This window comes from Mesoplodon mirus (genome assembly GCF_964341445.2).
Source record: "Mesoplodon mirus genome assembly, chromosome: 13".
NCBI lineage: Eukaryota > Metazoa > Chordata > Mammalia > Artiodactyla > Ziphiidae > Mesoplodon > Mesoplodon mirus.
This window is the reverse complement of record NC_138989.1, coordinates 26,688,664-26,704,132: the sequence shown is the minus strand read 5'-3', so window position 1 is coordinate 26,704,132 and position 15,469 is coordinate 26,688,664. Positions and strand designations below refer to the sequence as shown.

The window sequence follows — 15,469 nt, the reverse complement described above, 5'->3', positions numbered from 1 at the left end:
GCTGGCATGAACAGAACCAGGCAAGACTGGCTTATCCTGAGCCATCGGGCCACATGGCCCAACTTCAGCTCCAGGATGACGGAGGCCTGGAGCCACCAGTGGGGACTGCACAGTGAGGTTTGGGTGCAGGTAGGACTGCTGTGGCTTTAATGGAGGCAAGCCTATGACAATAAATACTTAGGGACAGATGTGAGCCTGGGGCATCTCTGACCCTCTGGAGCAGCCCAGGGCCCCCCCCCACACACACCGGTGGGTGGGATCCCACAGCCCCTCTGAATGCCTGGCCCAGTCCACAGTGGCTGACCTTGCAGGCTGGAAGCTGACCTTAGGGCCCTTCACACCTCAAAATTCACCTGGAGTTGGACTCCATCTACACAAGTTCTGAGTGGCAGGAGGAAACCCTTAAATCAACCTTGATGAGGGTCTGGGAATGCTGTGCGGCCCCCACATTGAGGGGTCTTGGCAACATGACCCAGTGGCTGGATGCACAAGCCATGCTGGGTCCCTGCTGCGTAGGGAGCCCAAAGCCAGCTCCCTGGTGGGCTCATCTCCCTCACTGGGCCCTGGCCAGGACCCCTGCCTCCTCCTGCAGTGTCCTCACCACTGAGCCCTGGCTTCCCACCCACACCTCCACCCCGGGAGAGGGTGCCAGCCAGGATCCCGCTTCACCGTCTGCTTCCTGTGGGACCTGTGTCCTCAGCAGTGAGATGGGGCATTTGGAGTCCCCCACTCAGCTCCCTTCGGAGGCCCTGGGCACACGACCCCTCGGCCGCAGGCCCAAGCGTGGCCAGCAGTCTTTGCAGTGGGCGAGGCAGGGCGGGGCGGCACCACGTAGGTCCTCATATGTCGGCACCCAGCTCTGCGCACTGCTTGTCTGAGATGTGGGAGGCCAGGGAGTCGATGATGTCCAGCAGTAGCTGCTGGCTCAGCAAGCGCAGTGTGGGCAGCTTGGAGACCTGCGGAGGCAACCAAAGGCCAGAAGCATGGAGCCGTATTCTCGCCAGGGCCAGGTGGCCGAGGAGTCTTCTGGGGGCTTGACCAACGAGTACGGGGTGAGGATCAGCCAGTGGGTGGACAGCTCTGCCCGGTTATCCCCAGAACCCACTGCTGCACAAGGCAGCCAGGGCCCCTCCCACCTGGCCCAGGCCACCGCCAAGGGGAGTATGTCCTGCAGACGGGGCAGGCAGCGCACTGGGTGGGAGGGCCCTGACCTTGGTGAACTGGTGCACGATGATGTGGAGGCAGTGCCGCTTCATGTCCAGCGCCTGCGTCTTGTCTGCTGCCTCCAGAATCTGGAACGGCAGGTTCCCTGAGGCGCTGCCCCTGCCCCGCACACCGCGCAGGCACAGAGGCCCAGGGCCAGGGCAGCTACCTGCAGCACGTTCTGCACCGTCACATTCATCTCTAGGTTCTGCTTGCAGTACGCCTGCAGCCGGTTGTTGTAAAAGCCGTAGTAGTAGGGCGCCGCAAACAGGTAGCTGAGGGCTGGTTAAGGAGCTGTGGGCCAAGAGAGCCTTCCTCCCGCCCAGCTGCCCTCTTCCCCCTGAGGGGGCCACCAGGGATGGAGAAGCCCTGAACCAGGGCTGCTACCTCTTGCTCAGGTCAGGGGGGCCCACCCACCACAACAGCCAGGCTCCCATCCAGGCAGAGCCTCTACATGGGCTTTGAACCACTCAGGGGTCCAAAGCTCCATTCAGGATCCAAAGAAAACCACAGGTTCCTCTCCCCAGGAAAGTACCCACATGCCCATCTGCTGAAACATCCACGGCCTCACAGAGCCCTGAAGGGCATCCTGGCCTCCCATGTTCAAACCCCCACAGACATGACCTGGCCTGGCATCACCCCACACGGAGCCATGACCCCTTCCTCTGAACCCACCCGTCTCTCCTGGCTGCAAACCTCTCTGAGCCAGCCAACCGACTGTTCCAGAGAACCCGGAAGAGACTGGGCACTAAGAAGTCCTCAGGAAATCGCTTGGCCAGGCCAAGCCAGCAGGGCCCAAAGCTGTCCTGGGAATGACCCAGGAGCCCCAGAGGTGAGGATGCAGCGAGTCCTCGGGCGGCATGTTGACCTCGCCGTAGTAGATGTAGCGCAGCATGGACTCGAAGGCCTGCCTGCTGGGCACCATCTCCCCAATGGAGATGTTCACCTGGCCGTCCTCGGGCATAAAAGACCGGAACATGGCCTCAAAGTAGCTGCAGACGGTGGGCCGGCCCTTAGCAAGTCGGCCAGTGCCCAGCTGCCCACCCACCCGCCCACCCGCCTGTGAGCCACACCCCACCCACCTGGAGCGGGCGGCCAGAATGGCCTTGTGGGCTGGCCGCGGGTGCCCATCCAGCAGCAGCGTGATGTCACAGAACTCCGCGCCTGCCCCCTCCAGGTATGCCTTCATGTCCTGGATCAGAGACGTGCCTGGGGGTGTAGAAGGGGCCTGAGCCAGAGGGCGGCTTCTGACTCAGGATGCGGGACCCCAGGGCACCGCCTCCTGTGCATCTCCCTGTGTTGCCCCCCTGAACGAAACCCCCAGGTCAGAGGCCTTACTCTGGCCCTTGAGGCTCTGTCCCCCCAGAGTCTGACCTTCTCCCGGACTCGGCCCACTGAGCCCTCTCCTGCCCCAGTGCTGGCGCCCCCTCGGCTGTGTCACCTGGAGCCCATGGCCGAGGCAGCACAGGCCCCAGGGACGGGGGTGAAGAAGTCTGTGAGGTCCCTTCCTGGCTGGGTGGGGATGGGACAGGGAGGCGCCAAGCATCTGAGGGCTGTGCCCACCCCTCACCAGGCCCAGATGTGGGCCCACCTAGAAGAGAAGCTGGGCAACTAATCGTGGGACCCTCAGCTCGTTGCTTGCTGCAGACCCTCATGCCTGGCGTCCCAGTCAGGGCAGCACTCGCTGGACAGGGCTCGTGTTCCCCCAGGAATGGGCCTGGGAGATGCCGCCCTGGCACCCAGCCCGCTGAGCAGGTCTCTGCCTTGCCCGAGCCTGAGCCACCTGCGGTAGGACCCTGTGCCCAAGGTGGCTGCGCCCTGTCCACCGCTCTCGGGGACCAGGCGGGTCCCTACCGATGTCCACGGGCTGGTCCGAGGGGGCGCGGGGAGGCGGCTGCTGCTTCCGCCGCACAATCTCCACGATCAGAGGAGATGAGAGGCGCTCGAACTCCTTCATCATGATCACCTGGTTGAAGTGGGACTCCTTCACCACGAAGTTCAGGCAGTGCTCCTGGACAGACAGGCCGCAGGCCACTGAGTCAGGCCTCACCGGGCCTGCCACAGCGGGCGGGGAGGGGGCACAGGCTGCCACGGACCCCGCCCCACACCTTGAGCTGGCCCAGCTGCAGCCGGGCAGCGCTCTCACACACGACCAGCACGTTCTGCAGGTCCACGGAGGCCTCGATGTACTGACGACACAACTGCTCTAGGCGGCACAGCTGGAAGCCCAGTGCCAGCTTGTACACGTCCATGATGAGCAGCACGTCCTCCACGTGGCCTGCGCCCAAGAACCCCTGAGCCTCCGGTGGGGCGTTGGAGTGGGGGGGGCCCGGGCTCCCTCTGCAACGAGGTGGCTCAGCCACAGGAGGGGTGAAGCCTCGGAGACCCCAGCCGCCCCCTGTCAGGCAGGGCTGTCCACACCCCATCCCGTTCCCTCCCGCCCGCGGCGCAGGCCGACCTTTCCGTGGGTACTTGATCTTGTCTGTGTAGAGGAACTGCATGAGCACCTCGAAGGGCCGTGCCTCGGCCTCGCGGATAGCCACGCGCAGCAGGGGCGGCCGGGCCCCACCCGCGGCCCCAGCGGGGCCGTCCCTGAGTGCCGGGGCCGCCTCCTCCTCCAGCTTCTGTGGGCAGAGGAAGGGGCGCTCAAAAACACCCCACCGGGGGCTTCCCTGGTGGCGCAGTGGTTGAGAGTCTGCCTGCTGATGCAGGGGACACGGGTTCATGCCCCGGTCTGGGAAGATCCCACATGCCGCGGACCGGCTGGGCCTGAGATCCCACATGCCGCGGAGCAGCTGGGCCCGTGAGCCATGGCCGCTGAGCCTGCGCGTCCGGAGCCTGTGCTCCGCAACGGGAGAGGCCACAACAGTGAGAGGCCCGCGTACCGCCAAAAAAAAAAAAAAAAAAAGAACACCCCACGGAAGCCTCTGCCCAGGCGGCAGCCAGCCCTCACCTGGGTCAGCCGCTCCCGCGCCTGCACAATCTTCCTGCGGAGCCAGCGGCTGCGTGCCGTGACGATGGCCACGTGGCCCTGCACGCACTCTTCCTTCTGCTGGAAGAGGGACACCTTGGTGGAGGGCGGGGGACCCTCACCCTGGGGACGGGGGCCGCCAGCGGGCACAGGAGGGGAACCCACCTCGCCCAGCACGAACTCCACGTCGCAGAACTGGCGGCTCTCCCACAGCCGCCCGTAGTCCTCGTGCAGTGTGCACTTGGGGTAACAGGAGAACTGTAGGCAGAGACCACGCTGCTGGACGGGTCCGCCCAGCCAGCCCCCCACAGGCTCTGCGGGGGGCCTCCCGGCCACCCCCCGGCCCCGCCCGCACTCAGGTTCCAGAGTACCCCGGCCCAACCGCCCGACCCCTCAGAAGGGCTGCCGGCCCACCAGGTGCAGCCTCGGCTCTGGCGTCAGACAAGCCCCGCTCCCGCAAAGCCCCGCCCCCCAGGGGGTCGGTTTCCAGTTTCCGCCTCAGGCCGGCAGCGCGGGCTGCCCCACCTGGAACCTGTACATCTCCCCGCTGCGGATATTGTTGTCCACGGTGCCCCCGAAAATGTACATGGCGTCGGAGATCACGGCGGCCGCATGGAAGAGCCTTCCGCTGGGCAGCTGGAGGGGAAGGGACAGGGCGGGGTCTCGAGCGGCCAGGCTCTAAGCAAGGAGGGCACCGGTGGCCTGGAAGGAGGAGCCACAGGGCAGGACACCCCCCCACACCGCACAACCATGCGGGGCGGGGCCTGTGTGGGCCCGCAGACAGGACAGGCCCTGTGGCTCCACCAGGTGGCAGAGGGCGCTGGGTGTCATGTGCTGCACCCATGTGGCCAGTCCAGCAGGGCATGGGCTCCTGGCCTCACCTCACGTGCTGTGTAAGCCCTGAGCCTTGGCCTCTTCATCACAGGACCAGCTTCAGGGCATGAGGGGTGGGCACGAGGGTGCTGGCCCTCACCTCTGAGGCTGGCAGGGTGGGCTGCCTGGTGGTGGTGCTGCCAAAGTCCAGGCCGAACACATCCCGGGACTTCTTGCAGCCGCCCCGCTCCTCGGAGCCCAGGGCAGGTGCCTCCTCGGAAGCGGACGCTCGCTCGGGCATTTCGGCTCCGCTGACCTGGGGGAGGCAGGCGGGTGCACGGCCCCTCAGCAAGGGCCGGGCAGGCGGCAAGAGACCACTGCTGTCCCCACCTGGGGTGGGGATGGGTGCTGTGGGGACAGTGTGGGGGGAAAGTGACAGGATGAGGGTGCTCCCAGCACGGCCCAGCTGGGAGCCTGGCTGCAGTCAAGGCATGCATCTCGGGAGAACATCCCCAGCACAGCACAAATGCTGGGCCATGAAGTGTTAGCCCATAGGTGGTAAGATGGAGAACAGGCCAGAGGGGCCCAGGCTGGGGTAGGGCCAGGGCAATGTCCAGGGCTGAGGGCCCCTGGTGTCCCAGCCTTGCTCCTGCTGGCTGTCTGAAGCCCCTGGCCCTGGCCCCGCCCACCTGTTGACCAGCAGCACTCACCTCGCTGTCCGAGCTGGGCTGAATGACCTCCCAGGTCTGGAAGTCCACGTCGTAGCAGTGCAGCTCGTTGGGGAGTGTGTTGTCAGCTGCGCCCCCAAACACGTACAGGTGGCGGTCAAAGGCCACCATGGTGTGCCCGTAGCGCCGCTGCGGGGGCGGCGGAGAGCCCCGGAGCAGGTGCTCGGTGGGGATGCGTGTCCACCTGTGATGTGTGTTCACGCTGCATGTGAACCAGCGATGGGGTGGGGGTTCATGCTCCCCTGCAGCCTCTACCTGGGCTCTGAGCCCCCCATCCTATTTCATCCTGGCACCAGCCCTGCCTGGCTCCTCGCAGCCCATCATGGGGTCCTGTCTCGCCCTCATCCCCCAGCATGGAGCAGGCAGCAGGGGCAGGGCAGGAGGGTGGCACCTGCCTGGCGAGGCAGCTGCTGGAAGGGGTGGCTGGCTGTCTTCACACTGGGACAAAGAGGGAGGCCGCCTAGGCCCCAGGATGCTGGGCTGCAGCCACCCCCTGAGGGGCCTGCGGGGTCTCAGGTCCAGGCTGCGTAAGGGCCCTCATGGCCCCGTTCCCAAGGTGCTGGCTGTGTGTGGAGCCCACACAGGCAGCCCCGGGCACTGGTATGGTGTGCTAACGGGGGCCCCACCAGCAGGGCACTCACGTCTTGTTCTTGAACTCGAACTGGAAGAGATTGTTGGTTATCTTAGCCCCGCTCTGGCCTGAGAAGACAAACATCCTGTCCCGGCACACAGCCGCCGGGAAGTTGCAGCAGGAGGGCGGGATCTCGCCGCTCTGGGCCACCTGCGTGGTTGGGGAAGCCATGAGCCCTTCTCCTGGTCTGGGGCCAACCCACTGAGCTAGGGCTACATTCACTCCTGAACCTTCTGTGAGTGAGGGGTCATGGGTCCATTTTTGTGGAACAGCTTAAAGCCCTCATCTGAATGGGCCCAGTTTTGAACAGTTGGGGCTGAAGTCTTCACTACAGGTGAGACAGGGCAGTGGTTAGACACACTGCCCAGGACCCCGACGGTAGCCACCCCCACTGTGTTCAAAGAAGGGTGGATCAGCCCCAAACTGCACCAGTCACAGGCTTGGAGCCCGTAGTCACTGGGTAACCACCGCGGGGACTGTGAGAGGGCTGGGCCGGATGTCAGGAGGGCCCGGCGAGGCCAGGAACAAAGCGGCCTCCCCGGCCCCGTGCCCCTCACCTCCTCCCAGCACGTTAGCTCCCGGTCCTGGAGGCCGATGGTCCACATGTCGTTCAACCTGCATTAGGACAGAGGGGTCGGGACCCCACAGCTGGGCTGGCGGTCAGGGTGGGCCTGGGCCCAGCCAGGAGGGAAGGCTCCAGGAGGACAACGCACCAAGGGGGATTCTGACCAGGGGACTATGGAACGGCCTCGGGGTGGGGGCTTCGGCTGGGGGCTGCACTGAATCCCTGCTGCGCCGGGCCCCTGGAGCCAGGAGAGGCCCTCACAGAAGCCACCACTAACTCTGCAGCACTTGGGGCTTCTGTAACGCTGAATTCCCGGGGAATGAGTGTGTGCTGTTTTTGTAATCAGAAAAATACAGCAAAGCCAATGTTCTACAACAAGGAGGAAAGGGCCCATGACACAGGCAGGCGCCTCTGTTGCCCTCCACTGGGAGGCGGGCCGGGTCTGAGCCCTGCCGCTGCCACCCTCCTGCTCACTCAGGTCACTGCTCACCGTGGGCCCGAGTATCCTCACCCCAGCCATTCGAGGGGCCACCACCCGACCCCTGGCTCTGATGACACCCAGCTATGGCCCCGGGGCTGTGGAGCCAGCACATCCTCAGCCAGCTGCACAGACATGGGTGGGCTTGCCACCCCCTCAGTCACCCCAGGGGACTTCAGGGGTGCCAGAACTTCTGTCCACTGTGAGGGTTGGGCAGGGGCTCCACTCAGTGGCCCTCGTCCTGCCCATCTTCCTGTTCTCCCAGCCCTGTCTACACACCCACCCTTCTGAGAAACCCGCAGCTCGAGTCCCCCCTCCCCAGCGCAGGAAGGCTGCTCCGTGCCTCGGTGCACTTGCGGGCTGCCACCTACCTGGCGTTGCCGTCATAGCCGGCAAATATCCACAGCTTGTCACTGTACACTGTGGCGCCATGGGCTGACCTAGCGACTGGCAACCTGGGGCAGGAGGAGGGGGTGAGCAGGGAGTCCGCCTCGTGCAGATCTGAGCCTCATGGCCCCATGAGGCCAGGGCCACAGCCTACGAGTGCTGCCGGGCCCTGGGGCTGCCGTGCCCACACCTGCTGACCCGAGCTCTGAGGACTCCAGCTGGGCCACTGGGAATAAGGGACAGTGGCAGAGGCTGAACTCATGAGGCCAGGGCAGCTGGACAAGGATTCACATGTCCAAGGGCACAGAGCCCCTTCCCAGCTCCCAGTCAATATCAAGGGGGTGCTTGCAAAACAGGGCCAGAGAAGTGCCATCCACAGAACACTTGTCCCTTCTACCCTCTGGAAGGAGGGTATTTAAGAGCCAGGGGAGGCACAGACAAGAGCGACTGGCAGTTAACGCCCACTCCCAGCTCTGGCTGCCATGGGCCCAGGCCTCTCTTCCAGGTCTCAGGCTCTTCATCTGTAATTCTACAGAGCTGATCCAGGCCCGCTGCCCCACCGAGACCCAGCACGGCAGCCTGCACAACCCCGAAGGTCTCAGCAAAGTCTCTCACCGTCCTTCAATTTTCCACTCCGTCCACTGGCCAGTTGCAAACTTGTACTCAAAGAGGTCATTTTTATTCTTCAAGTTGGAATTGGAATAAATGTCCCCAGTGTAGCCCCCTGTAAAGAGAGCGAGAAGCCGTCACATCCAAAGGCAGCAACTCAGTCATCAAACCCTGGGGGTGGGGGCAGGATCTGGCCTCAGTTAAAATGTACTCTGGGACCCCTCTGACCCTGGGGGGCACCTCCTGCCTGCCTGCCCCTGCTCGAGGCTCTGGTGACAGATGAGCAGAACCCTGTGTCCTGCCCCTGGTTGGGGGACACCAGCCTGGCCACAGAGGCAGACGGTTCCACCCCCAGGAGATCAGGACGGTCAGGGAAAGGGGCCCATGAGAGGGCCTCAACCCAGCCCAGGAACTCAGAGGACAGTACACAGAGAGGCTGGCCAAGCACAGCACATGGTCGAGGCTTGATGGGAGGAGGGCCGCTCACCAAAGACAAACATGCTGCTGCCATAGACGACGGCCGAGTGGTGGTAGCGGGGAGCAGGAGGGGTCCCAGTGGTGAAGGCCCTGGCGCAGGGAGAAGGGGCAGTGGGTGTCAGCAGGGGGCAGCCCCCCTCACCCCAAAACTTCTTTTTGCTTTTGTATTTTGAGGGTAATACCTGTCTCGTTATAGAAACCTTAAAAATTTGCCAATAAAGAAAAACCCAAAAAACAGCGCTGAAACATATGTATAATTCCTTTGCCAGAAACCACCATTCACACCTTAAGCGCGCCTCCCCACCACCTTTCCCAGGCATATTTACGCGTCTGAGTAATTGTTTTAAATGGAATCAGGTGGTAGATGTCCTTGCTACTCTGGAACCATCCACACCTGCATCCCCATAGCTGCACCATATTCTGCAGCATGGGTGGTCCACACATCTTATTTATTGAATTAAAAACCGGTTTATACTGCTTTCCCGGGGCTGCTCCTTTTCAGAGTTTTATACTTAAGCAATTTTTAACAAAGAATTATAAAGTCTTGAGAGTGGTTTTTAAATTAATCTGTAACTCTTGGACACATTTTACAATCAAGTGTGAGAGAAACAACACACAAACTTCCAAAGCAATCCAGCACCACCCAGGTGTCTGGGCAAGGGGTGATGCCACCTGTTGGGCCACATTCAGCAACTGTGAGTACTGGGCCTGGACATCCTCCTCTGTCGAAGGGGGGCAGTGAGACCCCACCCCAGAGAGCAGTGCCCAGAGCTGCTGCAGAGCCTGGTGCCGAGGGGCTCCTGCACAAGGAGCTGGCACAGCTCAGGAGGAAGCCCAGCACCTCCTAATCCTGGGATCTTTTTCTCTCCTCAGCTGTGAGCTGCTCCCAGCGGGGGCTGGACTGGAGCAGATGGGCACCAATGTGCAGTGCTCAGAGATGGCAGGTGTCATGCCCAAGGCCACACAGCTGGGAAGGGAAGCCAGGACCTACAGGCTGCCCACTGCCTGTGTGGGGTCTCCTGCCAGAGGGTGGGCCCCACAGGGCAGAGAGGGCAGGGGAGCCGCTGCTGCCAGCCCCTGGGTGGCACCCTGCAGCAGCAGAGACCATCCTGGAATGCCCCATCAGCCCATGGTCCCCCTGTCAGCTTCAGGAGACAGGCCTGGTGACTGAAGAGCTCTCCTGAGGCAGAATCGAAGGACCCACAGCTGGATCAAATAGAGCCCCTTAAATAACAGGATCCAGAAAAACCAATCTCAGCCACAGACCGGAAAAGAAAGCCAGGAAATAGAGGGTATCACTAAGAGCAGTCCTGGGCACTGTCTTCTCCTCCTCGAAGCTTCTCTAGCTCTCCACGAGCGGGACCTGGCTGGCAGTCAGGCCCCAGTGGTGCTCCGTGTCTGGAGAAAAACAGGGCTGGAACCAGGGACACCCACCTGCACCAGGAGCAGTCCTTCACGTCGAAACGAAGGAGGTCGTTGAGCATCGTCTTCCTGAAAGACAGCCAGGGACCCGGGAGATGGACACTGTGCCCGGGGGAGGGGGAAGCTGTTTGGGGGACTCGGCCAAGGCCAGGCAACCAGCTGATGCCAGAGGGACCAGAGAGGTGACCCCAAAGGAAGCTCCCCAGCTGGTGCGGGACCAGCCTGCCTGGGCTCAGGACTCAAGCATGATCCCAGGCTCCTCACGCCTCACCCCCCCTTCCAGAATCCCCACCCACACGCCCCCTCGTGGGCTGCAGCGTCCCTTCTCCGAGGCTGCACCATACGACGCAGACGCTGGCTCACATGTCAGAGGAGGCCCCTTGCCTTCTCTCTCTTCCTGCCACCCCTTTATTGCAAAGCTAATGTAATAACTACATTAAAGATACAATAAAGCAGGGCTTCCCTGGTGGCACAGTGGGTAGAATCCGCCTGTCAACGCAGGGGACACGGATTCAAGCCCTGGTCCGGGAAGATCCCACATGCCGCGAAGCAACAAAGCCCGTGCGCCACAACTACTGAGCCTGCGCTCTAGAGCCCATAAGCCACAACTACTGAGCCCAACTGCCACAACTACTGAAGCCCGTGCGCCTAAAGCCCATGCTCTGCAACAAGAGAAGCCACCCAATGAGAAGCCCGCGCACTGCAATGAAGAGTAGCCTCCGCTCGCCCCAACTAGAGAAAAGCCCGCGCACAGCAACCAAGACCCAACGCAGCCAAAAATAAAAATAAATAAAAATTTTTAAAAAAGGATACAATAAAGCAGAAAGCAAATCCACTGGCCATCCCACCACCTAACAAGACGCGCACGTTGGGGCGTCCCTGGTGGCGCAGTGGTTAAGAATCCGCCTGCCAATGCAGGGGGCATAGGTTCGAGCCCTGGGCCAAGAAGATCTCACATGCTGCGGAGCAACTAAGCCCGTGCACCACAACTACTGAGCCCACGCGCCTTCAGTCCGTGCTCCACCACAAGAGAAGCCACTGCAATGAGAAGCCCGTGCACCACAACGAAGAGTAGCCCCGGCTAGCCACAATTAGAGAAAATCCACACGCAGCAACGAAGACCCAATGCAGCCAAAAATAAATAAATTAAAAAAAAAAAAAGACCCGCACGTTACCACCCAGCCCTTATCAGTAAGAGGGAGAAGGGCGTCCACCCAACAGGAGCCCAGCACCCCAGCCGCCTCATTTAGCCTCCGCCTCCAGGAAACAACCTGGGAGACCAAAGGGCCTGCCTGAGGCCACGGAGCCAGGGGGCTGGGGCTGGGAAGCAGAGGCATGACTGTAGCCCCTCCCCTTTCTCATTTGTACTGCGCCCCCCAGCTACATAGGCACCTTTGGAGCCAGTCAGTCTGCACAAAGTTGCAACTAGAATGAGACAAATTCCTATCCTGTTTCTTAGTGTCACATTGTAGAGAAAATGTTTCTGCTTCTAGCTACACAGTTGTCACTCAAACTCCACCTGCTACAGAACACTCCAGGGGGATGTCTCCACCCGCTGCCCTGTGCTGGACACCAGGCCTTTTCTGGTTCAGGGGATTCTCATTAAGGCTGCAGTAAACATCTGTGGGCAGATGTCTCTTCCTCATTTAATTCCTTCAAGTGACAAACATTTATTGGATTGTCTGGGTGCTGGAATACAGGTCCAGCCCTGGCTGAGGAGACAGACAAGAAACATCTGTGTGCCCTGGGGGCCAATGGAGCCAGTAAGAGGTGCAGAAGGGGAAGGTGGGCTGCTGGCTGGTCCGGTTAGTCCAAGGGGTGGGGGAATGCCTGACTCACAGGAGATTTAGAGGAGGGGCAGGAAGGGTGGGAAGCAGGGAACAGCCAGCAAGAGGGGCTGACCAGGAGGATGCTTGGTGCAATCAGAACACCACAAGGCAGAGGTGTCACCCAGTGCAGCACAGACAAAGGCAGGGGAGCCGTGGGTGCAGACGCAGGCAGGGCCTCACGAACTGCCAGGAGGGCTTGCATTTTTACTCAGAGGGAACCATCCCAGGGTTATGACTCAAGAAGGAACACACTCTAGCTGGCTGCACATGGGAGAGAGACTGAGGAAGACAGGCTGGAAGCGAGGGGCCGCGCCCAAGAGACCCTTCTACCCAGTCTGAAGGTCCCCACGGGGGCTTGCCCACTGTCAGCCCCAGGTCAGCTCCTCCAGGGAATCCTGCAGGACCATGGCTGCAGCACCAATCAGAGGCCAGCCCTGTCTGGGCTACAGGCCAGAGCCTATGGTTGAGAGGCAGGGACAGGACTCAAGGGCAGGATGAGTTGTGTGCCAACACCACACCCTCAGCACAGGGACACCTCTGTCCTCAGCCTCTCACAGCCCTATGCTCACTGACCCTCAGGAGCACCCTGCAAAAGCAGGGCAGAGGCCCACCCCCTTCTACAGAGGAGACCAGGGTGCAGTTGGTGGCTTTAAGCCACCTGCCCAAAACCACAAAGCTGTAACCTGAACTGAGCCCTGTCTGTCCAGGAGTCCAACTTCAGCCCCACATCCAGCAGGCTCCCAACCCTCCAGAGCCCTGGTGGGCATCCCTAGCCTCTCCTGAGCACATGAAGGGGTGGACGAGGGATGGAAGCCCAGTGGATGCCGGGCAGCACAGTTCTGCACTCTCCCACCGCTGGGTGGTTGCCCACACTGACCCCTCTGCTCGGGACACTCTTCCTCTTTTGCCTGGCTCACTCCTACTCATCTTTCAGGTCATCAACCCCTCCAAGAAGGCTTCCCTGACCAGACCGGACCAGACCGGACCCCGCCACCTGGTGCAGAACAAGCCTGCCTGCTGTGCCCGCACCCTGCACTTGATGTGGTCCCGCCCTTGATAAGACAGCTCTTTCCCTCTGGGGTGGTCCAGCTCCTGGGAAAAACACGCCAGGAGAAGGATGTGGCTGCACAAACCAAGGGTTCACCTCGGCCATTATTTCACCAAAGGAAACCAGCCACAACCTAACTGGGAACTGTTCGTGGGATGGAGATATGCTGTCAGGAAAAGCTGTTTGCTGGGAATGTACAATAAAATGTGGGAAAACCCCTACAAAAGTGAAAAATGGGGGAAGGAAATAAATCTGTATCCTCCAAACCTTCTCAACTGCCATGTGAGCATGTGGATGAGGCCCAGAGGGAGGCGCAGGGAACGAGAAGTGCCTGGCAGGGGTGGCAGCCATGGCAGATGTGTTTCTTTCAAGGCTGTGTCCACTCACTCAGAACAAGAGGGACATTTCCGTGTCCTGAGTGTGCCACCCACTGGATGCAGTGCTGAGGGAGCCTCACTGATTTGGAAGCTGAGGCCGAGTGCTTAGCTAACATCTGGAGAGATGGCAGTGGAGCTGCAGAGACCCAGTCCCCACCACTGTGCTTCTCCCTCCTCAATCTAGACTCACCCGTTGTCTCCACCAAATACATAGATGGCATCTTTATAGGCCACCACTGTGTGCTTGCTGCGCCTGGAAAGAGAGGGGTGGGTGGCGGTCAGGCCAGGACCCTTCTGGGGGAACCCAAGGAATGAGACTTGGCACTGAGGCTGCCACAGAAGTCGGATAACACCTCTCAACTGCCAAGATCGATGGAGACTCCTGAATTCCACCAGTACCCCCAAAGAACTCTGCATGTGGGGACCCCTGACACTCCCACCCCCCTGCCGAGCACCTGGGGCCCCAGCTCGAGACCCGCAAACACAACTTAACTCTAGTACCCTGCCCGGGGTCACCCGGCTCCAGGACTCCCTCGGAAGCCCCTCCCCTGCCGTGGACAACCCCCCGCCATTACCAGGTCCCGCTCCGGGACACGGCGGCCCGGCCTCGCCCCAGCGCCCCGCCTGGGACCTCCTCAGACACCCCCTCCCCAGAACCCCCACGCCCCGCCGTACCGGGCCCCCACGAACTCGTCGCAAGGCGGGAGGCGCCGCCACCGATGCACTGTCTCAAAGGGCCCGAAGTTGAGCGTCAGGTACTCGACACTGTCCGAGCAGCTGTGGTCAAAGTCCACGCTCGGGGCCACCTTGGACCGCGCACCACCCGCCAGGGCCCCGGCCCCGATCGGGCCGCCCGAGCCACCCGGCCCCGCCATGCCGGGTCCACGCCCGATGGGCCACCGGGTCCGCGGGACGTGCGGCCACCGCCCCGGGCCACCCCCGAGGGACTACATTTCCCGGCGAGCCCTGCACCGACGGCGCCGCACTTCCGGACGGTGGCGCATTCCGGGGCGCCCTCACTTCTGGGCGAGCCTTGGAGTCCTAGTGACTCTGAGGTCCCGACTGTGCAGCGAGCTCTTAGTCTTTCGAGTAGCATTTCCCGCGAAGTGCGAGCGCGCTGTACCCGCTCCAGCGCGCGCGGGCCCCCGGCCGCAGCCCCTCCCGGCCCGCACTTCCCCGGCGCGGCTCCCGGCATGCCCTGTGCGCGTGGCTCGTCCTCGATCGTCCGCCGCGCCCGGGATCCCGGACGGAGCGTTCCGGCCTCGCAGCGACCTCTCTGCGGGCCGCCCCACTATCCCCATCCTGCTGTGTCCCCGACCCGGTCCCTCCGTCTCCCCTCGGCGTTCCTTTTGGCTGGGAGGCAGCGTGGCGCAGAGGCTCTGGATTCTCAGTCCTACTCTAGCAGAGCCTCAGCTACTTCACCTGCGAAATGGGCATTCCGGAAGCTCAGGCTGCCATGAGAAGCGTGGGTCTGTCTTGGGACCTGCTCCTCAGTACTGATTGGGCCAACGCCGCCAAACTGCCAAACCCGAGCTACCTCTGACCTCTGAAGAAGTACTTCGTACCTCAAAACCTTTGCATGTGCTGTCCCCTCTAACTGGAGTGCCCTTCCTTCAAAATCCAGATCCAAGACAGTGGTCTAAGGGGCCTTCCCTAACCCCGGGGGCAGCAAAGGGGTTGCTCCCTCCTCTGGGCGCTCACAGACCAAACTTCCTTGGTGGGACACTGAGCGTTCTGTGGTCTGTGGTCGTGCCTGTCTCATCATCTTTCTCCCTCATGAGAGTTTGCCCAATTACAGTGGAAGTCACAAAGAACTGCAATATGTGTGAGTTTTAATTTTAAGATAATGTCTAATATGTTGCAGGGTCCTACAGGGGACCAGTCCCAATAGAGGAAGAAGAGGCAGGGTCTGTCCCACCTCCACTGCCAGC

At 61.7% G+C, this 15,469-nt stretch overlaps 1 protein-coding gene across 3 annotated transcripts; it reads right to left on the bottom strand.

Moving 5' to 3' along the window:
* Positions 1–130: 130 nt before the first annotated feature.
* On the bottom strand, positions 131–14,638 carry LZTR1 (leucine zipper like post translational regulator 1). Of its 3 annotated transcripts, none has more exons than XM_082640693.1 (21): positions 14,214–14,638; positions 13,729–13,791; positions 10,297–10,353; positions 8,873–8,952; positions 8,392–8,500; positions 7,761–7,844; positions 6,904–6,961; positions 6,357–6,496; positions 5,698–5,899; positions 5,148–5,303; positions 4,700–4,810; positions 4,340–4,432; positions 4,157–4,270; positions 3,662–3,827; positions 3,312–3,481; positions 3,058–3,214; positions 2,286–2,412; positions 2,046–2,195; positions 1,373–1,478; positions 1,212–1,292; positions 131–956 (listed from the first exon to the last, which is right to left on the bottom strand). In XM_082640693.1, exons 1-21 carry the CDS (start codon positions 14,411–14,413, stop codon positions 840–842), a joined length of 2,541 nt encoding a protein of 846 aa, XP_082496819.1. In that variant the 5' UTR covers positions 14,414–14,638; the 3' UTR covers positions 131–839. The 3 variants fall into 3 exon arrangements, with proteins under 3 accessions (XP_082496819.1, XP_082496820.1, XP_082496821.1); XM_082640694.1 differs by having other exon boundaries at positions 4,157–4,255; positions 14,214–14,636; XM_082640695.1 differs by having other exon boundaries at positions 4,157–4,252; positions 14,214–14,635.
* Between the last annotated feature and the right edge of the window lie 831 nt (positions 14,639–15,469).